Genomic DNA, 23,651 nt, shown 5'->3' with positions numbered 1-23,651 from the left:
TACTTTATTGATCCCAATCTGGGAAATGTTTGCATTGCAGCAGCATAAAAATACATGGCGTTGCACATTAGAGAAATTAAAAGACTAGAAATAAACAATCCAAAATGTAAACATCTCAAATAGAAATAAAAGAGCATTAAAAAAGTAGAAAATGTTCATGTTGTTTTACAGGATTTGAGGTGTTATTTTATTTATATTAATTTAATAATTATATCATTATTATATTCCCTCTGGAGCCGACAGGTGGCGGCGATGCGCCATTACACTCCTAACCGCCGGGAACCCGAAGAACAAGAAAGGAGTTCTATTTTGAAACTCGAGGAAGCTAATATTTACATCTGAGCGGTGACTTTATTTAACTCTAAAACAGACCGAAAATAAAGGAAAACACGTGAGGAACATGGAGGGAGCTTCTACTAAAGGTAAAGGAGAGTGTGTGTGTCAGTACGGATAGTTAGCTGGCTGCTAAGCTAACTGTTATAGTTTGTTGTGATGCTTCGTTAGCTTTAATGCTAACTGAAGCTAAACTTGTCCCTACAAGTCTTTGAGTTTAAATATCATTTATTTATTTCGGTTTTGTGAGAGTTAACCTTCCTGTCATGTTCTTTCTATGTTGTTTAATGATCCTTACAGCCCAGCTATCTATACATGTATTATGTCCTAATGTGGTGTTGATATTGTCATTATTGGGAATATTGCCTGAAAGTACACAACTCATATTATAATAATACATTTTAAAAAGCACAATGATCGGATTATTTTGACTATAAAAAACACTAATCGGGATTATATTGTGCCTATTATCACCGAGTACTTAATGTCAGAGAAACCCAGTGGTGTAAAGTAACTAAGTACATTTACTCATGTACTTTTGAGGTACTTATACTTAACTTGAATATTTACATGTTATGCTAATGTTTACTTCTACTCCACTACAGTTATTTAATACCTTTAGTTACTTACAGTCCTCTCCTGCTGATGTTAGTGTTTCATTTATGAAAAGAAGTCACAAATTAACAGAAAGAAATGGGTTATTCTCTTAAATGTAATTGTTTAAAATGTACGTAAAACCAGTCACACATTTCCAAAAAACAACGTGCATCATCTCTGTAATTTAAGGGTTATGTTTACAAGATACAAACTCAAAGTTATGAGGAAAATCTTGGCTATTGTGTGAAGTTTGAGTGGTTAAATTATGAAAAAGAAGTCACAAATTAACAGAGAAAATAAGGTTATTCTCTTAAATGTAATTGTTTAAATTGATGTAAAACCAGTCGCATTTTATGCTACTTTGTACTTCTACTACTCTACAGTTCAGAGGTAAACTGTGTACTTTTACTCCACTACATGTATTTAATACCTTTAGTTCCTTCACAGATGTGGATGAATGATGTGAAATATAATCAAGTGTTAAATCAGACTTTAGTTCCACCTGGAGTAAATTCACAAGCTACCCTGCAGTATACAAAGTCATTCAAACTAGCTGCACCTTTACCAGCTTTGAGAACACTTTCATGATCAATCATTATAAAACATATCATATATATTATTCTGAAATGGACCAATCTGCACAATGACTACTTTTACTGTCGCTACTTCAACTATATTTTGATGAGAATACTTTTATACTTTTACTTGAGGAACATTTTGAATGCAGGACTTTTACTGAAACAGAGTATTCCTACACCCTGGTACTTTTACTCAAGTACAAGATCTGAGTACTTCTACTTTTACTGAAGTACAAGATCTGAGTACTTCTACTTTTACTCAAGTAGATCTGAGTACTTCTACTTTTACTCAAGTACAATATCTGAGTACTTCTACTTTTACTCAAGTACAATATCTGAGTACTTCTACTTTTACTCAAGTACAAGATCTGAGTACTTCTACTTTTATCTAATGGTAGGGTTTCTGTTTGTTCCCCCTCAGGTATTCTGAGTCACCTGAGTCTGCTGGAGGTTCAGGTGAGGAGTCGGACAACTCAGCGACAGCAACCGAGTCGAGTGAAGGAGCTTCAGGAGAAGACTGCTGCTCTGAGGAGACAGAAAGAGCAGCTCGAAGCAGAGATACAGACACACAGGGTACACACAACATATATGACTTTACATCTTTCAAAGAGTCCTCTCCTGCTGATGTTCAGGTGTATATCAGTATGTAGTGTCTCTACTTTAAAGAGTCCTCTCCTGCTGATGTTCAGGTGTATATCAGTATGTAGTGTCTCTACTTTAAAGAGTCCTCTCCTGCTGATGATCAGGTGTATATCAGTATGTAGTGTCTCTACTTTAAAGAGTCCTCTCCTGCTGATGTTCAGGTGTATATCAGTATATAGTGTCTCTACTTTAAAGAGTCCTCTCCAGCTGATGTTCAGGTTTATATCAGTATGTAGTGTCTCTACTTTAAAGAGTCCTCTCCTGCTGATGTTCAGGTATATATCAGTATGTAGTGTCTCTACTTTAAAGAGTCCTCTCCTGCTGATGTTCAGGTATATATCAGTATGTAGTGTCTCTACTTTAAAGAGTCCTCTCCTGCTGATGTGCAGGTGTATATCAGTATGTAGTGTCTCTACTTTAAAGAGTCCTCTCCTGCTGATGTTCAGGTATATATCAGTATGTAATGTCTCTACTTTAAAGAGTCCTCTCCTGCTGATGTTCAGGTGTATATCAGTGTGTAGTGTCTCTACTTTAAAGAGTCCTCTCCTGCTGATGTTCAGGTGTATATCAGTATGTAGTATCTCTACTTTAAAGAGTCCTCTCCTGCTGATGTTCAGGTATATATCAGTATGTAGTGTCTCTACTTTAAAGAGTCCTCTCCTGCTGATGTTCAGGTGTATATCAGTATCTAGTGTCTCTACTTTAAAGAGTCCTCTCCTGCTGATGTTCAGGTGTATATCAGTATGTAGTGTCTCTACTTTAAAGAGTCCTCTCCTGCTGATGCTCAGGTGTATATCAGTATGTAGTATCTCTACTTTAAAGAGTCCTCTCCTGCTGATGTTCAGGTATATATCAGTATGTAGTGTCTCTACTTTAAAGAGTCCTCTCCTGCTGATGTTCAGGTGTATATCAGTATGTAGTGTCTCTACTTTAAAGAGTCCTCTCCTGCTGATGTTCAGGTGTATATCAGTATGTAGTGTCTCTACTTTAAAGAGTCCTCTCCTGCTGATGTTCAGGTGTATATCAGTATGTAGTGTCTCTACTTTAAAGAGTCCTCTCCTGCTGATGTTCAGGTGTATATCAGTATGTAGTGTCTCTACTTTAAAGAGTCCTCTCCTGCTGATGCTCAGGTGTATATCAGTATGTAGTGTCTCTACTTTAAAGAGTCCTCTCCTGCTGATGTTCAGGTGTATATCAGTATGTAGTGTCTCTACTTTAAAGAGTCCTCTCCTGCTGATGTTCAGGTGTATATCAGTATGTAGTGTCTCTACTTTAAAGAGTCCTCTCCTGCTGATGTTCAGGTGTATATCAGTATGTAATATCTCTACTTTAAAGAGTCCTCTCCTGCTGATGTTCAGGTGTATATCAGTATGTAGTGTCTCTACTTTAAAGAGTCCTCTCCTGCTGATGTTCAGGTGTATATCAGTATGTAGTGTCTCTACTTTAAAGAGTCCTCTCCTGCTGATGTTCAGGTGTATATCAGTATGTAGTGTATCTACTTTAAAGAGTCCTCTCCTGCTGATGTTCAGGTGTATATCAGTATGTAGTGTCTCTACTTTAAAGAGTCCTCTCCTGCTGATGTTCAGGTGTATATCAGTATGTAGTGTCTCTACTTTAAAGAGTCCTCTCCTGCTGATGTTCAGGATCTCCAGACTCTGAGGGCGTCTCTGGACAAACGGCATGATGACGATGAAGAAGATGAGGAAGAAATGGAGGAAGACTCTGAGAACTCAGATGTTTTGCGACTGATGGCTCGGCACACTCAGAAAGACCTTCTGAACGCTCACACCATCGGTACTCTTTTATTATTATTAAATATTTATGGCCCCAAACTGTGTTTTAGATTTACATTTTTGGGGGGATTTAGATTTTCTTTTGGACTGCGTTAAGCATGAAAGGTGCTATATAAATAAAGTTTATTATTATTTGAGATGTTCTCTATACTGAAACCCCTCTCTTTTTGCCTCTCAGGTGGGTACGACTTCACAAAGACTCGTCGGGGAAAAGGACTTTGTGTCTCGATAGCGACGGCGTTTGAAGGCGTTTATTTGGAGACGTTCAGTCTGGAGTTTGACGTGAAGCCGGCACTGAGACTCGTCCGTCACGACGTCCCGCCCTTCATCCCGCTGACCCTCCTCATCGAGCAGAGCCGGATTCAAACCGACATCCGGACGCTGCTGGACCCCCTGAGCCGCCAACTGAACGCCTTCACAGCGAGGAAGAGGCAGCTGCAGCTCCTCAAGGTCTCACACCTAAAAGTTTTAAAACGCAGGGTATTGTCTGTGGAGGTGATGGAGAGTAACGTCCTGTGTTCAGTTAGTTTAATCTCTCTCTCTCTCTCTCTCTCTCTCTCTCTCTCTCTCTCTCTCTCTCTCTCTCTCTCTCTCTCTCTCTCTCTCTCTCATCTCTCTCTCTCTCTCTCTCTCTCTCTCTCTCTCTCTCTCTCCTCCCGTTTGTTGTTCAGAGGCTTCATGAGACTGTGAAGGTGATGGAGAGTAACGTCCTGTGTTCGTTAATCGTCCTGTGTTCGTTAATCGTCCTGATGTTCGAGCTTCCTGTGGAGAAGAAGGTCGTTCTCTGCTCGCTCCATTACTGCGACACCAGCCGGAGTCTCCCAACACGCGTCTCCTTCCAGTGTGACGGTACTTTACTACGAATATGATCATTATGGGAACTGAACGTTCCCATAATGATCAGAACCAGAGTTAAAGTACAAAAGCAGGTTTACACATAGGAGGAATTTGCTTTGGTGTGAGCAAAACATTGTAATATTTAACTACTTTAAAGACTCAGAATTTTCACTTTTCTCAGAATTTTCACTTTTCTCAAAAATGTTCTGAGCAAAAATAAATTATATTTTAAAAACTACTTTTAAGACTATTATACCAAATTGGAAAATAAAGACAATATTTCAAAATATAAATATGTAATAAATTGAGAACAGTAAAATAAAATATGACATGCTATAAATTCAACGTGGAGAGCTGTGCAGATTTAAATATAGGTTGTGTGGAGTGTAAATGTACAACATGTGCAGGATTTATATCGTAATAATGTCCATTAAAGACCCAATTTGTGAGTTAATCAGTTAGTGCAGCGGTTTTCAAAGTGTGAGGCGAGCCTCCCTTAGGGGGCGCCAGAGAGCTTCAGGGGAGGCGCAGCCTGAGACAAAAATAACGAGAAACAGTGAAATCTAGCTAACTTTATGCGAGCGGCTCAGTGTGCGAAAAAGCACACGTCCGATCGTCCGGGACGTGTTATTTATAATATCGGACAAATACATCTTTCCATTGACGTGTCCGACGGACAAGTGACGTTTTTCGCCCATAAATGTTAGTTTTGGTTCTGCTTGTCGATTCCTAAGGAAATGCATCTCGCCGCTTTCTGTACTGTTAGACGGAATTAGATTCAAACTAGGGCTGAACGATTAATCGATTTTAAATCAAAATCGCGATTTTAAATGATTCAATTATCAAATCGTTTTTTTTGTTCTTGTGTGTCAGTCATCCACACCAATCAGAAGTGCTGTGCTCCACATGTACCAGCCATTGTTAACCAATCAGAAGTGGCCCATGATAGTAGGTGATAGACAGATTGATCCAATCACCTGCCAAGTGTTTTTGAAAGTGCCTGCCTTTTCCAAATGGCTTCCAATGGAGCTTTCCTAGATGGTTTCTGAGTCAGGTTAGTAATGCTCCATCACATGTTTCTATTACAGGGTGAATCTGAAACTGAAGCTTGACTTTAAAGCAACCCAACGGAAGTTTCATGTAAGTTTAGTTCTTTCACTCGTAGCTCGGGCTGCGGGGGTGCTAGAGACGGGAGCACGTTGATGCGACCTTCCTAGCCGGAGATATGGCCGCATTTTACAATAAACTTCCGTTGGGTCGCTTAAAAACAAATATCGCAAATCGAATCGCAATATCTGTCAGAAAGATCGCAATTAGATTTTTTCCCAAAATCGTGCAGCCCTAATTCAAACACACAGAGACGAGACAAGAAGAGAGAAACAGTCGGAGTAATTTCAAATGACGTGCTCAAAAAAGAGAGAGGTAGACAGCGAAAACAGAGCATTTAATGACATGTTCTCTCACTGGACCTCTTTGAAATGCAATTGAATGCCCCTGCCCCGGCGCGGCTGTTCTTATGTTCTCTGAGGGGAGGCTCACCTTCCCATACTTTGAAAACCCCTGAGTTAGTGCATTGATGCAAAATCTATTGGCATTAGTTTTGATAATATTAGTAGTTTTTGTCGAGCCTTTTCTTTTCTAAATCCTAGGAAATGTGATATATCTGCAGGATTCTTTAACCAACAAAATCATTTAAATTAATCCAGAAAAATGTCTATTATACTTTTATATATTTAGCATTAGAGCACTCTTACTCGTGCAATAATAAAATACTAAATGTATGACTGGAGACAAACAGAGATGACACGCTGTATGTAGAATATTCCCTCCTTTATAAATGTGATTATTATGCATTTATATATTTGTGTTTTCTGCAGATAAGGCTCTTCCTGATTTTCCGGAGTGGAAGAAGACCCTCCTGGAGACCCCGCTGCACAAAGCTCTGAGCACCATGAGGAACACGGGAAACATCCTGTAGTTTAATCAGAGACATAATGAACATTTCCACATTTAAAATGCACAGTTCTGGTTTTTAGAAGTGAGGGATATTAGCAGAAAACAGCAGCTAAGTTATATGACTCCTGTGGACGAGCTGCAGTCACATAAAACACGTTTATATTTAAACTTTATTTAGAATATTTCCCCTCTTGACCTTGTTGTTATCTATGCTTTTTTTTTAAAGATACCAGGCTCCATAGAAATCTCATAATATCAGAACTTTGTTGTTGAAATACCAGAACTATTTTCTGTTTTGTACAATGATTGTTTAAATTTTAACTGCAACAACCTATTATTAAACATCCATAAAACATGTTATATCTGTTTATATTTAAGCTTTATTTAGATTATTTCCCCTCTTTACCTTGCAGCTCTTTCTGATGGTATCTGGGCTTCCTTCAAAGGTACCAGACTCCATAGAAATCAGTAATGTTACCTCTCAGAACAAAAGAGTTTCTGTCTCCAGTTCAATCAGGAGAGACGGTGTTGATGGAAGAATACATATTTATTGCCAGGAATACACAAATGAATGTAATGGAGTTTTGGCGATTAGGCCCCGTTGTGCAGGAGTATCATTCGGGAGGGCAGAACCGATCCGATGAAACCCCCCGGGGTCTAGACACTGGTGGTGGTGAATGGATGGTTGGGTCGGTCTGAAGGGGAGTGGCTTAGCTTGACCCTGGTGGTGAATGGATGGTTGGGTCGGTCTGAAGGGGAGTGGCTTAGCTTGACCCTGGTGGTGGTGAATTACTAGGCTTGTTTGAGACAAGCGAGACCTGCGCAGACCTGCGCAATTGCGATCAACGTCTTGCTAGTGCGTTGCATGATGGTTAGTCATTTTGTCCGACTTGCTCTGGAGGCTCGCCTACATGAGACGTTGAAATCTCGCGGGACAAAGACGCCCGCAGACTTGAGAGCGAGGCGCGGCGAGGCGGCGCAGTTTCTCTCCACGGGCTGCGGAAGCGAAATGCTTGATGGGAAACGACTTGCTGGTATCTCGAGCTGAGCGCTCATTGGTGGGTTTTACCCCGTGCTGGTGATGAAACTCTCCATTGGCTCGGCAAAAGTGTGTTGTTGTTTTGTGTCAGTTTTACGTCGCCACTTCCATTCACATTTTTCATCATTGTTCCACAATGTTTATCATCATGACATTAATATCTATATATTTGTATACTATACTTGCACTGCTTACCGTTGTCATACTTTATCTTAGCATATTCATACAACACACTGTTCATACTAGGCTAGGCTACTGTTTATAGTGTATTCATACCCCTCACTGTTTTTTCATCATTCAATTCATTCTATATTTTATTCTGTAGATTGTGTACATTACTTTTCACTTTACTGCTTTATGCACTCCTGATTAGAAGCTAAACTGCATTTCGTTGTCTCAGTACCTGTTCAAGGTTCAAGGTTCAAGGTTCTTTATTGTCAATCTGACATAGCTACAGAGTAATTATGCAGTTGAAAATCTTATGTCACAGGCTTCTCCAACAATGCAACATAATAACATAACATAATAACAATAAGAGCAAGAGCAATACAAAAATAATAATAGTTATAAAAATGAAATAAAGTTATGATGTGGAATAGTGCAGTATGAGTCTATATACAAGTTATTGGAATGATATATATATATATATTAGGTATTAGATACATACTACTGAGTAGCAGTTGAATGTTTGAAGTTGTTTCAACAGTTCAAATTTTTTAACAGTCTCACTGCCCGCGGGAAGAAACTGTCTCCGAATCTTCTTGTCCTTACCAGGATGCTGCGGTAACGTCTGCCAGACGGCAACAGAAAGAACAGTTTGTGGCTGGGGTGATGGGGGTCTTTGATAATCCGTAGTGATTTCTTCCTGAGCCGCTGGGAGTAAAGGTCCTCCATGGATGGCAGCTCCGTCCTGGTGATGTGCTGTGCAGTTTTCACCACCCTCTGTAAAGCCTTACGATCGAGGTCGGTGCAGCTGCCGTACCAGGCCGTCATGCTGCCAGTGAGGATACTCTATCGTGCACCTGTAGAAGTTGCAGAGTATCCTGGAATCCATTTTGAACCTCCTCAACCTGCGGAGGAAGAAGAGCCGCTGTCGAGCTTTCTTGGTGATGGTGGTGGTGTGAAGAGACCATGTCAGGTCCTCAGTGATGTGGACCCCAAGGAACCTGAAGCTTTTGACTCTCTCCACCGTAGTCCCATTGATGGCGATGGGGGCGTGTCCCTCTCCCTGCTGCTTCCTGTAGTCCACAATCAGCTCCTTTGTTTTGCTGATGTTGAGATGGAGGTTGTTCTCCCTGGCACCAAGATGTCAGGTTTTCGACCTCCTCTCTGTACGCCGTCTCGTCATCGTCTGTGATCTGGCCGATGACGGTCGTGTCATCAGCAAACTTCACGATGGTGTTGGAGCTGTGTGTGGCCACGCAGTCGTGGGTGAACAGGGAGTAGAGGAGAGGGCTGAGCACGCAGCCTTGAGGGGCACCGGTGTTGAGAATCAGGGTGGAGGATGTGATATTTCCCACCCGCACTGCCTGGGGTCTGCCCGTCAGGAAGTTCAGGATCCAGTCACAGAGGGCGCTGTTGAGCCCGAGGTCTCTGAGCTTGATGGCCAGCTTGGAGGGCACAATGGTGTTGAATGCTGAACTGTAGTCAATGAACAGCATTCTCACATATGTGTTCCTGTTCTTCGGGTCCAGGTGTGAGAGGGCAGTGTGGAGGGTGAGGGCTATGGCGTCGTCTGTGGACCTGTTTGCTCTGTAGGCAAACTGCAGGGGGTCCAGAGATTCAGGGAGGGAGGAGGTGATGAATAATTTGACTAACCGCTCAAAGCACTTCATTATGATGGAGGTGAGTGCTACTGGGCGGTAGTCGTTGGGGCAGGTGATGATTGTCTTTTTGGGGACAGGAATGATGGTGGACTGTAATCTGTGCAATAACAATAAAGTTGAATCTAATCTTGAGCAGGAACAAATATATTTACTTAGTACATATCTGACATTAACGATTAAACACATTTGTCCATTCTTTATCAATCAATCAATCAATGTTTATTTATATAGCCCAATATCACAAATGTTACATTTGTCTCAGTGGACTTCACAGTTTGTACAGAATATCAGTATGACAATACGACACCCTCTGTCCTTACGTTTCACATCATACAAGGAAAAACTTCCAGAGAAAAACCCACAGTTTAAAGGGGAAATGGGAGAAACCTCAGGGAGAGCAACAGAGGAGGGATCCCTCTCCCAGGACGGACAGACGTGCAATAGATGCCGTGTGCATTTATAAATGCAAACCGAGTCAAGCCGACTCCGGAGGTGGCGGTATGCACCTTAAAGTTGTTTGAAATCCGCCAAAATACCGAGAGAAGAAGAAGAAGAAGAAGAAGAAGAAGAAGCCGACTCCGAGCTGTCCGACTTAAGGCGAGCTTTTTGAGACCTCCCCCGGCTGCGATCGGCTATTCTCGTCTACTTTCGAGGCGAGCCGCAGCTCGTCTCAAACAAGCCTAATGGTTGGGTCGGTCTGAAGGGGAGTGGCTTAGCTTGACTCTGGTGGTGGTGAATGGATGGTTGGGGTCGGTCTGAAGGGGAGTGGCTTAGCTTGACTCTGGTGGTGGTGAATGGATGGTTGGGGTCGGTCTGAAGGGGAGTGGCTTAGCTTGACTCTGGTGGTGGTGAATGGATGGTTGGGGTCGGTCTGAAGGGGAGTGGCTTAGCTTGACTCTGGTGGTGGTGAATGGATGGTTGGGGTCGGTCTGAAGGGGAGTGGCTTAGCTTGACTCTGGTGGTGGTGAATGGATGGTTGGGGTCGGTCTGAAGGGGAGGGGCTTAGCTTGACCCTGGTGGTGGTGAATGGATGGTTGGGTCAGTCTGAAGGGGAGTGGCTTAGCTTGACCCTGGTGGTGGTGAATGGGTAGTTGGGGTCGGTCTGAAGGGGAGGGGCTTAGCTTGACACTGGTGGTGGTGAATGGATGGTTGGTTCGGTCTGAAGGGGAGTGGCTTAGCTTGACCCTGGTGGTGGTGAATGGGTAGTTGGGTTCGGTCTGAAGGGGAGGGGCTTAGCTTGACACTGGTGGTGGTGAATGGATGGTTGGGGTCGGTCTGAAGGGGAGGGGCTTAGCTTGACCCTGGTGGTGGTGAATGGGTAGTTGGGGTCGGTCTGAAGGGGAGGGGCTTAGCTTGACCCTGGTGGTGGTGAATGGGTAGTTGGGTTCGGTCTGAAGGGGAGGGGCTTAGCTTGACCCTGGATTCAGAGGGACAGGGGGGGAGGAGGGTTGCGTCGAGTCACCTGAAATGACACCTCTCAGAGGGGAGAGCAGATTTAAAGGGTTAGCGGAGCGCTATGATAGGCTTGAGAGAATAGAGTGAAGTGATTGGTTAAGCTGGGGAGTGACGCCCCCGATCACTAATTGAGAGGAGAGAGAGTAGTAACATAGAAATAGTAAATTAATGAGTAAAGACGGTCTTCCTGGTTGAACTTGCGATGAGCTTCATTTAGTTTGTGTTTTTGTGAGAAAAATCTGTCATAACGTACAAATATTTTAAAGTAATCTCATGAAAAAATAAAAAAATATCACATTTTCGTCGTTGAAATACCACACCTTTTATTCTGCTGTGTTAAGTTATTGTTTAAGTTTTTCTTCCAACTGCAACAACCAACAACCCTATTATTAAACATACATAAAACACGTTATATCCAGGGGTGCACATAACTTTTTTAGTGAGTTACTCAGATGAGTACCAAGAGACAGCATTTGGTACTCACCCCACACGAAGCGTGGTCCTCCTCAGTGTCTCCTTCACTGTCCTCAATTTACACTTCTTGCATGCTAGATGATGAAGATGATGAAGATGCACCTCCCTGTCTCTTTTTAAGCCTCCGATTTGCTTTCTCCAAAACTTGTTGCCAAAACTGTGAAGTCCTTGCATTTCCTGAGGCCAAGTTGAAGGATCAAATACTAAGAAATGATCACATGACTTGAAGTCATATCTGATTTCAAATGTGGGAAGTAACAAAGCACACTTATTTACTCAAGTACAATTTTGAGATACTTGTAGTTGACTTGAGTATTTCTATTTTATGCTACTTTGTACTACTTTTACTCCACTACATGTATTTAATCCCTTTAGTTACTTTACAGATGTGGATGAATGATGTGAAATATACTCAAGTGTTAAATCAGACTTTAGTTCCACCTGGAGTAAATTCACAAGCTGTGACTTATCCGACCGGCCCACATCGTCCGACCGGCCCACTTCAGTACCGGCCCATCGGGATTTGTCCCGAACGTCCCGATGGCCAGTCCGCCCCTGCCTGCAGTATACAAAGTCATTCAAACTAGCTGCTCCTTTACCAGCTTTGAGAACACTTTCATGATCAATCATTATAAAACATATCATATATATTATTCTGAAATGGACCAATCTGCACAATAAATACTTTTACTGTCGCTACTTTCACTATATTTTGATAATACTTTTCTAATTTTACTTGAGTAACATTTTGAATGCAGGACTTTTACTGTAACAGAGTATTCCTACACAAGATCTGAGTACTTCTTCCACCTCTGTCTGATTTCAAACTCTTCCATTAACACCCTGAGTAAGTTTGCAGCTGTGTGTTTCACTCCACTTTGGTGTAAATAAAACTGCAGCAGCTTGACCACAGAGCGTGAACGTTGTGATCAGATGATTTTGCGCAGTTCTCCAGTGTGTGCGCGGGGCACAGAATGTGCACAGGGGAGTCTCCCACCGCAGCCAGTTGGCGGACTTTTGGCACAATTCTGTTGTTTATACCGACGTTAACCCTGTCTGTGCACACGGCGACCAACTCTGTCGTCCAGTGATCTAATGGCGCATTTCCACTACACGGTCGGCCTCGGCCACACTCGGTACGGCTCGGTACGGCTTGGCCGCGTTGGGCCTTAACAGGGCCGACTCACTTCATGCTGCGCTTCCATTACAGTTTAGGAACTGGGGTAGTTACTATAGTAACGCAGTGTAGGCGGAGCCGTGACGTCATCTTCAATGAGAAATCCAGAAAAACAACACAGCCGTTAGCTGTTAGCACTCAGAGCTCACAGCTCCTTATATATGTTCAGAAACTCGACAAAAGTTAAACAAGTACAAACCACAGACTGCCTGTGTCATGGTGAATACAGTCGCTGCTTTATTTATGTCTGTATAGGCCGTTGTGAGTGTGGACGGTCGGGGCATATACTGCGTTAGCTTAGCCAATCTCCATCTAGAAAAACACGAATTTTAAAAGGTTTTTCGCCTGCCGTCTGTCTGCAGACTTGACAAAGCATTAATTCATGGTTTTTACTAACCGGTATCAGTATGTTGTTACTTCGGCATCATTTTGAAACGTGTATTACAATTAAATCACGGTCAAATATGTCCATCTTGTTGTAGTTCTAGCCCTCTTGCCAGCGCTCCTCTCTCTAGTTTAGCATACTCAGCCCTGTTTGTTGGCCCCGATAGAACCACAATTTTCTAGGGCCAGAAAAGAGGTGAAAAAGTGGCCCCGCGCCGTGCCGCGCCGGGACTAGGCCTAGTGGAAGCACAACCAAAAAAGGGGACGGCACGACACGGAACGCTTAAAGCGAGCTCCGCGCTGCAGTGGAACTGCGCCATAAGCCTCTGCCTCCTGGAAAGCTTCACAGGTCCGTCGGTTATGTCCTGCGCGGCTCACCCAGCTCCAGTTCAATCAGTCATAGAAAGATTTTTTGCAGGGAGCGAAACGGCAACGTAGCTGCTTAATGTCTTTGGGTTTTTTGACATGCCTAGTAGTTTACTCCATTGAGTGTTGACAAGAAACACGTGTAGACGAAATATGTGTTTTGTTTTGATGTTTTGAGGTACGCAAAGGCGCGTAGTGACACAAGTGACGTTACGCAATTCAGATTTGTGCCGCGCATGCGTACCTGCGTACCAGTTATGTGCACCCCTGGTTATATCAGTATAGCAAGTGAACACAGCAGCAGGACGTTGAATATCACTTAGTTATTCCCAGAGGTGGAAGTAGTGGAGTACAAATACTTTCTTACTCTACTTAAGTACATGTTTCTGGTATCAGTACTTTACTCCACTACTTATTTTTCTGACGACTTTTTACTTTGACTTCTTACATTTTGAACACAAATACCTGTACTTTCTACTTCTTACATGTTGAACACAAATACCTGTACTTTCTACTTCTTACATGTTGAACTCAAATACCTGTACTTTCTACTTCTTACATGTTGAACACAAATACCTGTACTTTCTACTTCTTACATTTTGAACTCAAATACCTGTACTTTCTACTTCTTACATGTTGAACTCAAATACCTGTACTTTCTACTTCTTACATGTTGAACTCAAATACCTGTACTTTCTACTTCTTACATGTTGAACTCAAATACCTGTACTTTCTACTTCTTACATGTTGAATACAAATACCTGTACTTTCTACTTGTTACATTTCCCAAACAGGCTGGTTCCTTTAGTTTGAATGTGTGTTTGGTGGCGTGATCATTATTATTTAGAGTCATTGCGTGCCTATTGATTTGAACACGATCCGTGTATCCATCATTTCCTGGTCTTCTCTAAAGAAGAGGGACCAATGAAAACGTTGTCATGTTGCCGTTGTTCAGCATGGAAACATTCATTAGCTAACAATGACATTATTGTTCTATTGATATAAAGGGAGGTCAGGTACTCTTTAAAACAGCTGGGAGTTATGGGTACTTTTTACTTAAAGGGGACCTATCATGCAAAATGCACTTTTGTACGTCTTTTGTACATGAATATGTGTCCCCGGTGTTCCAGGGAACTCACCAAGTGTCAGAAAACACAACCCTCTCTATTTTCCTCCATACCCAAATCTCTAAAAAAGGGGCTGCAACGGATCTGATAAAAACTGATCCAGATTTGAACACTGTCCTGACCAGGGGCGTCGCCTGGACCTGAAAACATTCGGGGCTTAGCCCACAGTGGCGGCGGCGCTACAGTGGAATATTCTACTGCAACACTCCCCACACGCACACACACAGTATACCCGCGACTGTTACAATGAAGGCTCGATAATCAGCTCACGGCATATAGGCAAGACCCCTGTGGATCTTCTAGGATGAGAAACTCTCACCTGGGGGTCCGGAGCCCGTCGTCCAATCGGATCAGAGCCCCTCGGATCAATTAAAGCCAGTGTCCAGTGTACCAACCGCCCAGATCCCCCCCACCCCAAATGCTCTTTGACACCCCCTGCTGGCTGCATGCTTGATATGACAAAGAGATGTTATGAAGTTGTGAAAAGAAAGAAATAAGCAGTCAGAGATATTCAAGTTTAAAAATACCTTTTTATTTATTTACAAGTTTTACACTTTATGTATTTATGTATTTAATGTTATAAAGTTTTACACTTTATGTATTTATGTATTTATGTTATGTTATGTTATAAAGTTTTACACTTGTATTTATGTATTTTATTTATCTTCATCCTCCACCCTGCCGTGGAGCAGGAGCAGCAGGACGCCGTGGAGCAGGAAGAGGAGCAGGAAGATGAAAGAAATCCTCTCTTGTCATATCCCTCCTCCTCCTCCTCCTCCTCCTCCTCCTCTTCAACAGTCACCTCCTCGCTGTCATCGGGCACATCGGGATCATCAGGGAGGGGCTGCAGAACCTTTCCCGTCTGATTGTACAGGTAGCTGATCCCGATGAGCTCACCTGAGGAAGAAAAGAGTAACTAGATTCTTAATATCACAGTTGTTCTTCAATGTTCTCAAACAGAAACCTTCCAGAAGCATCGGCTCTGAGTCTGAAGTATCACCTGTGTACTGCAGCGGCTTCACGTGGCTCTCCACCAGCGTGGTGTGGAAGAAGTGCTGCTTGAGCTGGTGGAGAGTGTACTGCAGCGACGTGCAGTCAGTGGAGGCAGAGCCTCACCTGTCATACTCCAATGTAACGGAAAAACAATTAAAGAAAAACTAAATAATAATAATAATAATAAACTCCACTGATCTGTGTTGTAAGTGTGATTTCTGTATGATTCCAATCGCATTTTATAGTCAAAATCAGCAAATTTGCCGAGCTCCGCTACGGGAGCGATGAGAAGTGAGGCAGGCACGAGCACTGCCTCTCGTAAGCCCACAGTAACTTGCTGGAGCACGGGCACTAATTTAGCGCGGCCACTTATTTTGTGAGCGCGCTCAAGCCATTTACTGTGGGTTGACGCATTCTCAGGTGAGGCACAGATGAGCCCTGCCTCAATTCAGAATGCTTCACCCCACAGAAACTGGCTGGAAAGCGGGCCCTAAGCGCATGCCTGTTACCATCTCACTGTAGGTCACCAATGTAATGTTTGTAGATCCCTTTATTACATTTATCCTCGCCATCCATAGTCTCTAAATAACTTATTTCACGTATATATGATATTTATGCTCGCTGGTCTCATCATACAACGGCAATGAAAAAAATCACAAGGGGAGGCAGCCATAACCTCTGCCGCACTGAAGGGGGCGCACGTGAGCCCACAGGTTCTTGTTGCTACTGTTATTCTACCGCAAACAACAAAGAAACTAGACTTTTGAAACTACAGGAAGATAAGGAGGACTTTTACAAAACAGTAATAGAGATTGTTGTCCAGAAGGATAGCATGGACTTATATTCATCTTCAAGTCAAGGTAAGACCACAACTGTAATGAAAATGGGATCTTACTTAGAAAGAACAATCCAATATTTAGATTTTGGGTATCCTTTTGTTGATCGGTCTGTTTAAAATTAATCATAGCATCAGACTAAAAAAGCTTTTGAAAATAACAGAATATTTCGATTAAGGTCAAAATAGGCTATAATATTTGTAAATCTGACTCTGAAAGAGTCAGCGCCTCACCAGCCATGAACCTCACCGCACGTCACTGGTGTACTGCTGCTGGCCGCTGTAGCAGTTGATGCCGGTGTTCCGGATTAACTGGTTCCCCGATCAACTGGGGCACAGATGTGAGGGGCGTGGCCTTCGACTGAAATACACATTTCGATCGCTTCTTCTGTCGTTTACATAAATGTTTTGGTATATTTGGCTCGGTAGGAAGACTTTGATGCACATTCAGTACCAGTGTGTGAGGTTGTGGTTACGATGGCGATATCCGGACGCGAACAGCGAGGACTACAAAAAAAGAAACGAGTTGACTGGGGATGTCTGTTCAAAACATTGCGAGCTCCAATAAATCATTTAAACCAGCTATTGTTGCCAGAGTTATTACTGATTATCGTTCTTAATGTGATACCAAGTCCATCTGAGACCTGTGTACACCTTCAGATAGCCTCCAAGTGAAGCGTACGTTGTTTACTCACAGTTTGAAAGCAGCGTGGAGAACTCCTCAGCTGTGGTAAGCTGTGATCCGCTCCAATAAATCATTAAAACCAGCTATTGTTGCCCGATTTATCACTGAATATCGTTCCTAATGTGATACTAAGTCCATCTGAGACCTGTGTACACCTTCAGACAGCCTCCAAGTGAAGCACACGGTGTTTACTCACAGTTTGAAAGCAGCGTGCTGGAGAACACTTCATCTGTGTTAAATTGTGACCCGCTCAGGTAAACGGCGATTGATTGATTGATTGAAAAGTTTATTAACAGCTTGTATATTGGGTACAGTACAGTACAGCTCAAAACATACAATTGTTAAGGGAATGCAGACCAGAGAAAGACTTTCGTCTTGTTTACATCAGGGTCCCCCATTTCCAATTCATCATATCATTTAAGACATATAAGACATATTTGACATACAGATGGCTTATTTACAATTTACATACAGGTGGTTTTTTTACATACAGATGGCTTATTTACAATTTTCATTTTAGATTTCGTTCTAATACATCCTAACCGGACATTTAAGACATACCAAGTCTACAGATATACAGTTAGTAACAGAGTCTAAAATGCGAGTATATACATAGATGGGGGGGGGAAGCTGTCCATTGTACGACAGGTTGAGATTTGTACCATTACCGGGGCCAGTTTTGCAATGCTTTCCCCCGAAGGTGCTCTTTAAGAGAGGTTTTGAAGGTAAGTATAGTTTTACTTTCCTTTACAGTTGTGGGAAGAGCGTTCCACCTTGATGTGGCATAATTGCGAAACGTGTATTCCCCTTTTTTTGTGCCAAATCTGGGTTTTACATGATTTGTGGAGCTCCCTCTGGTGTTATGATCATGGTATTCCTTGACCTTTGGGAAGAATTTTGACATGTACATGGGTACCATAGAGGTGTAGTGGATCTTGTAGACCAGGCCCATTGCAAGTAGCTGTACTCTGTCGTCTACTCTAAGCCATCCTAGGTTGTCAAAGTGGGCAGAGGTGAGGTGGGTTCTAGATGAAAGGTCAAGCAGTAGTCTGACCAGTTTATTTTGCGATGTTTGAAGTTTTATTTTTAGCGCCTTGGAGGTGCTATGGTACCATGACGTGCAAGCATAGTCATAGTACCCTTGAATGAGTGCTCCTGCCAGAGTTTTCAGGGTGTTTTTGTTTACCAGAGAGGAGATCCGGTATAGGAATCTAGTTCTTTGATTGACTTTTTTATTACATTGGATGCCATTTTGTCACAGGAGAGGTTTGCCTCAAGAATAGATCCTAGGTATGTAATTTCCTTCTTACTTGTGACAATAATGTCACCCACTGCAACTGAGAAGTCGTCGGATTTGCTGAGATTATGTTTCGAACCGAAGAGAATGGACTCTGTTTTACCCAGGTGTAATGATAATTTATTATCGGCGAGCCAGGTGCAGATTCTGCCGAGCTCGGAGCTGAGGGTTTTTTCAACCTGCAATCTGCTCCTGTCAGAGACCAGCAGGGCTGAGTCGTCCGCGAACAGGAACAAGTTGCAGTCACATGCTGATGACATGTCATTTGCATAAATTAGGAACAGTAACGGACCGCCCAGGGAACTGGGACCCGCCCATGTTAAACTGTTATCCACCCAGGTTAAACTGTGTTAAGACTTCTGTGGCTATCTACCAGCGATCATGTTTAATATGAAAGACTACACACACATTTATCCCTTATAAAAACAGTATTCTGCAGCACTCATCCAGATAAGATGTGACTGTTAACTCGTTTTACAAAGATAGCAGCAGAAATGTCATTGCTGCATGTGCAGGGATACTTAGACTTTAAAATGCTGATGGGTCATTAATGTTGGTCTCGGCAAACAATAGTAGGAGTCCTCTATTCAAACGTAATATTCAGTGTGTAGCGACATGAAAATAACAAAAAAGTTCATGCTGGACTCAAACCCGAATCCCAACAGCAAATTTCACTCCAGCCCTACGCGTTATGAGTGCGCCACGGACCCAACACGATACCTTCTGGAGAATCATAAACTAAATCATTGTGTTGAAAACACTGACGTCAATTACATTGCATTTACTAGACGCTTTTATCCAAAGTGTTTCTAGCGCAACAGCTTTGATCCAGGTTTACATCCTATCAGCTTCTGCATTAGCAGACATAGCAACAGGAAATGGGGGGCCTATTTAAAAAGTTTGTGTTTAAAAATGTCTATATTGTGAGGCTAAATATTATATTATAGCATAATGTTGCATGGCAAATGTAACAACACACATGGCCTGATTTGCATATTGGAACTTTATGTGTGCACTAGAACACATTTATATGTACAATTAAAAGTTATCACAACATAATGTGGGCTCGCAGGCTGATAAACTAGGATATCTGATCTCGGTGGGTCTTAATGAGGCTTGATACAGACCTTAGTCAGTAGCCTATACTATTTCTAAGCAAATGCCTACTATAATATGTATATTATAAGTGTAGATACATTCGCTCACATAATAAATGATGGTCGGGTTGCATCTTTCTGGAACTTTTTAACAAGGTTATAATGCAATATATTAAAGTCTAGTGGTGTAACACTTTGAGTAGATCAGTGGCGCACTAGTAAAGCGCAGGGCCCGAGTGAAATTTGCTGTTGGGATTCGGGTTTGAGTCCAGCATGAACTTTTTTGTTATTTTCATGTCGCTACACACTGAATATTACGTTTGAATAGAGGACTCCTACTATTGTTTGCCGAGACCAACATTAATGACCCATCAGCATTTTAAAGTCTAAGTATCCCTGCACATGCAGCAATGACATTTCTGCTGCTATCTTTGTAAAACGAGTTAACAGTCACATCTTATCTGGATGAGTGCTGCAGAATACTGTTTTTATAAGGGATAAATGTGTGTGTAGTCTTTCATATTAAACTTGATCGCTGGTAGATAGCCACAGAAGTCTTAACACAGTTTAACCTGGGTGGATCACAGTTTAACATGGGCGGGTCCCAGTTCCCTGGGCGGATCGCCGTTTACCTGAGCGGGTCACAGTTTAACACAGATGAAGTGTTCTCCAGCACGCTGCTTTCAAACTGTGAGTAAACACCGTGTGCTTCACTTGGAGGCTGTCTGAAGGTGTACACAGGTCTCAGATGGACTTAGTATCACATTAGGAACGATATTCAGTGATAAATCGGGCAACAATAGCTGGTTTTAATGATTTATTGGAGCGGATCACAGCTTACCACAGCTGAGGAGTTCTCCACGCTGCTTTCAAACTGTGAGTAAACAACGTACGCTTCACTTGGAGGCTATCTGAAGGTGTACACAGGTCTCAGATGGACTTGGTATCACATTAAGAACGATAATCAGTAATAACTCTGGCAACAATAGCTGGTTTAAATGATTTATTGGAGCTCGCAATGTTTTGAACAGACATCCCCAGTCAACTCGTTTCTTTTTTTGTAGTCCTCGCTGTTCACGTCCGGATATCGTCATCGTAACCACAACCTCACACACTGGTACTGAATGTGCATCAAAGTCTTCCTACCGAGCCAAATATACCAAAACATTTATGTAAACGACAGAAGAAGCGATCGAAATGTGTATTTCAGTCGAAGGCCACGCCCCTCACATCTGTGCCCCAGTTGATCGGGGAACCAGTTAATCCGGAACACCGGCCCCCCCCGCTGCCGCCTTTCCCCGGTCCTCGTTCCACCTCGTGAGCCCCTCCAACAGTAACATTTGGAGGAATGTCCCCCTCGCAGAGGAGCCTGCAACATGACACACAAACGTCAGGATTTTACACCCAGGGAGAGAGAAAGTGTAAAACTCTTAGAGCACGGTGCCTCACCCGGGATGAACCTGTGGAGGTGCAGGTGGAAGGACTCCAGGGACGTGGAGCCGCGGGCACAGCGGTAGACGGGCAGAGACACCCCCCCCCGGGTCAGCTGTCCCGTCTTGGTGTACAGGCAGAGACCAGCAGGATCCTGAAGGGGAGAGGCTCTGATTATTCAGTGTCTGAATTCATGTCTGAACATGAAACATGTTGAATTGTTTCCTGTAAGAGCTGTACCTGAATGCAGGGGATGTGATGCCTCTGTGTCTCCAGGATCTCCTCCATGCGGCGTCGGTCCAGCAGGGGGACGTTCATGGCATCGGTGGCCCCCTTGAACGCCTCCACCGCCTCTCCAAGGAGACGCTCGGTCTCCTGAGCCCCACGCGTGCGGCGGCGGCAGTGCCGACCCAACTCCTTGCTGGACGGCGTCCTTCTGGACCCGCCCGCCTGCAGGGCCGTCTCCAAGAGGGACAGGTCCTCCGGGTCCCACTCGAAGATGCAGCTGGAGAGACGCCGCATGAACTCGGGGTAGAGGGGGTGGCTCTCGGAGGTCACGCCTACTGCCAGTCGGCGTATAAAGTGCCAGATGTCCAGCCTGACAGCCAGGCGTGGCCAGGCGGGGAAGAGAGCAGCTGCAGCGCAGGTGCCTCCGTCCCTCCGGCAGCAGTCCCTGTCCACATACAGGACCTGTGGAGGCTCCTTCCCTGCCAGCTGGTACCGGTTCTGCAGGCCCTGCGCCATGTCTCTCAGGCCGTAGCCCTCAGCGGCCGTCAGCACGGACATCAGGACCTGCCCCAGCTCGTTCCCCACGCTGCTCATCCACAGAGCGGTACCAGCGTCTGCTCCCGCCAGCTTCTTGGTCACCTGTGTCAAATGATCATATAATCATTTAAAAAAAACATATAGTCTTATACTCTGATTGCCTTTTACACTGTTACATTGTATTGTTAGTCTTGAATCATTTATCAGTTTCTCTTAAGACGTTCCTCCACAACCTGCAGGGGAGAAGAGGGTCTCCTCCATCAGTCAGGGTGCAGCCATGACACCTACAGTGTACATAAGTAACATTACATTTCTCACCTTCTTGGTGGAGTCCATTTTGAGAATGGAGCCAAAGGTAGAGGTCACCTTGGCCTTCAGCTCCTCGATCCTCGTAAAGGACTCCAGGACGAAGGTGGACAGAAGCCAGCCGCTGCTGGGGACAGGCACCATCTGTGGTGGAGGCTGAGGAGGTGGCATCTGCACACCTGCAACCACAAACTTCCTGCAGGTGTTTAGGTAGTGGATGCTCCTCGTCATCCACTCTGTCGTGTGCTGCTCCACCAGGTAGGAGTGCAGCCGGCTGGCGCTGTTGTCCAGCGTGCGCCCCTTCAATTGAGCCAGCACACTCCGGTCACAAGAGAGCCTGCAGCACAAACACAGACGCAGAGGTGAACACTAAACCATCTCAATGTCCTTCAAACACCACTGTGTCCAACAGCGTGATGTTTACCTGTAGGTCAGCACAGCAGGGAAGAGCAGCTGGTGGTCCAGGTCCAGCTGGCTCCTGATGTTCGCTGCCCAGCCGGCACACTTCTTTGTGCAGGAGCTGGGACAGAAAGGTGTATTGGTGTATCTGCTACTACTGCTACTTATAGTTATAATCATAACAAAAAGTACTTGTATTATTTTACAATGTCTATTTAACCAAAGCATCAAGCACACAGAGTATGCTTGTAAATGTATCAGTACCTGCACTCCAGGTACTCCGACCCCATGTAGTACCAGCCGTTGGTGTCCAGAACTCTGCGCACGGTCTTGTAGAGACCACTACCCGTCATCTTGTGTGCGCAGCTTGGGCACTTCAGGTGGTACTGCCACATTTTGTTCGGCGCCCAGAAGAAGAAGGGCCGCTGGAAGAAAGCATCTGGGGAGGAGGGCCGCTGGTGGTACTTCAGCCGGGGGCCGGGGGGGTGGTGCCACAGCTGATAGTCCGTGGACAGGACGGGCCACCCTGACTTGTAGCCCACAAACAGAGCCCTGCTGACCCACTCGTGCTGCTCTGCAGGGAGGCTGCTCCTCCAGGCTGCCGGCAGGAGCAGCTGCAACACACACACAGGTCACTGAGCTGCAGCTTCACACTACACACTGATACTAGATGTTTACAACAACATTATTACAGACCTGAGGGGGAGGAGCGACGAGTTGAAGAGGAGGTGGTGCCAGAGCTCTCTGCTGCTGGGCAGGACGAGGAGGCGGCGGAGGAGCAGGAGGAGGAGGAGGAGGAGGAGGAGGAGGAGGAGGAGGAGGAGGAGGAGGAAGAGGTGGAGCAGATGCTGTGCACAGCAGAAAAACACACTTGACATACCAAATAGATTTGATTATACAAAGCTTAATAATGACTCGAAGCACAGACTTACCTAAAGCAGCCTCCACCTGAGCCGCAGCCTCCACCATCAGATGGTCGTCTTCGTCCTCTGAGGAAGTGGAAATGTTCACTCATCACACATCACCTGACTGACAGTAACACTCCACTGACATGATACATACACAGGACCACTGGCTTTCTCTTCCTCCGCTGTTTGGGGGGAGATGTAGTGGAGGGGGAGACAGCTGAGGAGGTGGCGGCTGCTGATGCAGCTGAGGAGGCGACAGACTGCTTCTCCTTGTCCCTTCTGTCTATGTAGTCCTTCAGCTGCCCCAGTTGGGACCTGAGCCACTTCCTGTACCTGACATTGAGATTGAGA

General features: G+C 44.1%; 2 protein-coding genes across 2 annotated transcripts; one reads left to right on the top strand and one right to left on the bottom strand.

Annotated features, from left to right (window-relative positions):
* The first annotated feature begins 236 nt into the window (after positions 1–236).
* LOC117483843 (centromere protein O-like) lies at positions 237–7,096 on the top strand. Its single transcript, XM_034132177.1, has 6 exons — positions 237–422; positions 1,930–2,081; positions 3,794–3,944; positions 4,122–4,393; positions 4,615–4,792; positions 6,658–7,096. Exons 1-6 carry the CDS (start codon positions 401–403, stop codon positions 6,756–6,758), a joined length of 876 nt encoding a protein of 291 aa, XP_033988068.1. The 5' UTR covers positions 237–400; the 3' UTR covers positions 6,759–7,096.
* A 13,654-nt stretch (positions 7,097–20,750) lies between these two features.
* On the bottom strand, positions 20,751–23,164 carry LOC117483855. Its single transcript, XM_034132186.1, has 7 exons — positions 23,089–23,164; positions 22,657–23,006; positions 22,418–22,513; positions 22,006–22,330; positions 21,163–21,789; positions 20,941–21,076; positions 20,751–20,860 (listed from the first exon to the last, which is right to left on the bottom strand). The coding sequence occupies exons 2-7, from the start codon at positions 22,785–22,787 to the stop codon at positions 20,751–20,753; spliced, it is 1,425 nt and encodes a 474-aa protein (XP_033988077.1). The 5' UTR covers positions 22,788–23,006; positions 23,089–23,164.
* Between the last annotated feature and the right edge of the window lie 487 nt (positions 23,165–23,651).

The sequence above is a fragment of the Trematomus bernacchii genome, unplaced genomic scaffold (genome assembly GCF_902827165.1).
Source record: "Trematomus bernacchii unplaced genomic scaffold, fTreBer1.1, whole genome shotgun sequence".
Classification (NCBI taxonomy): Eukaryota; Metazoa; Chordata; class Actinopteri; order Perciformes; family Nototheniidae; genus Trematomus; species Trematomus bernacchii.
This window is presented reverse-complemented; position numbering and strand designations above follow the sequence as displayed.

Bases quoted from the DNA above. Each gene is read 5' to 3' on its own strand.
- LOC117483843 (XM_034132177.1), top strand. From the start codon at position 401: ATGGAGGGAGCTTCTACTAAAG. The intron at 3,945-4,121 runs GTACTCTTTTAT...TTTGCCTCTCAG, and splicing joins TCTGAACGCTCACACCATCG to GTGGGTACGACTTCACAAAG. The intron at 4,793-6,657 runs GTACTTTACTAC...TGTTTTCTGCAG, and splicing joins CGTCTCCTTCCAGTGTGACG to ATAAGGCTCTTCCTGATTTT.
- LOC117483855 (XM_034132186.1), bottom strand. From the start codon at position 22,787: ATGTGGCAGTACCACCTGAAGTGCCCAAGCTGCGCACACAAGATGACG. The intron at 22,331-22,417 runs GTAAACATCACG...TTTGTGCTGCAG, and splicing joins CCTGCTGTGCTGACCTACAG to GCTCTCTTGTGACCGGAGTG. The intron at 21,790-22,005 runs GTGAGAAATGTA...CATTTGACACAG, and splicing joins AAATGGACTCCACCAAGAAG to GTGACCAAGAAGCTGGCGGG.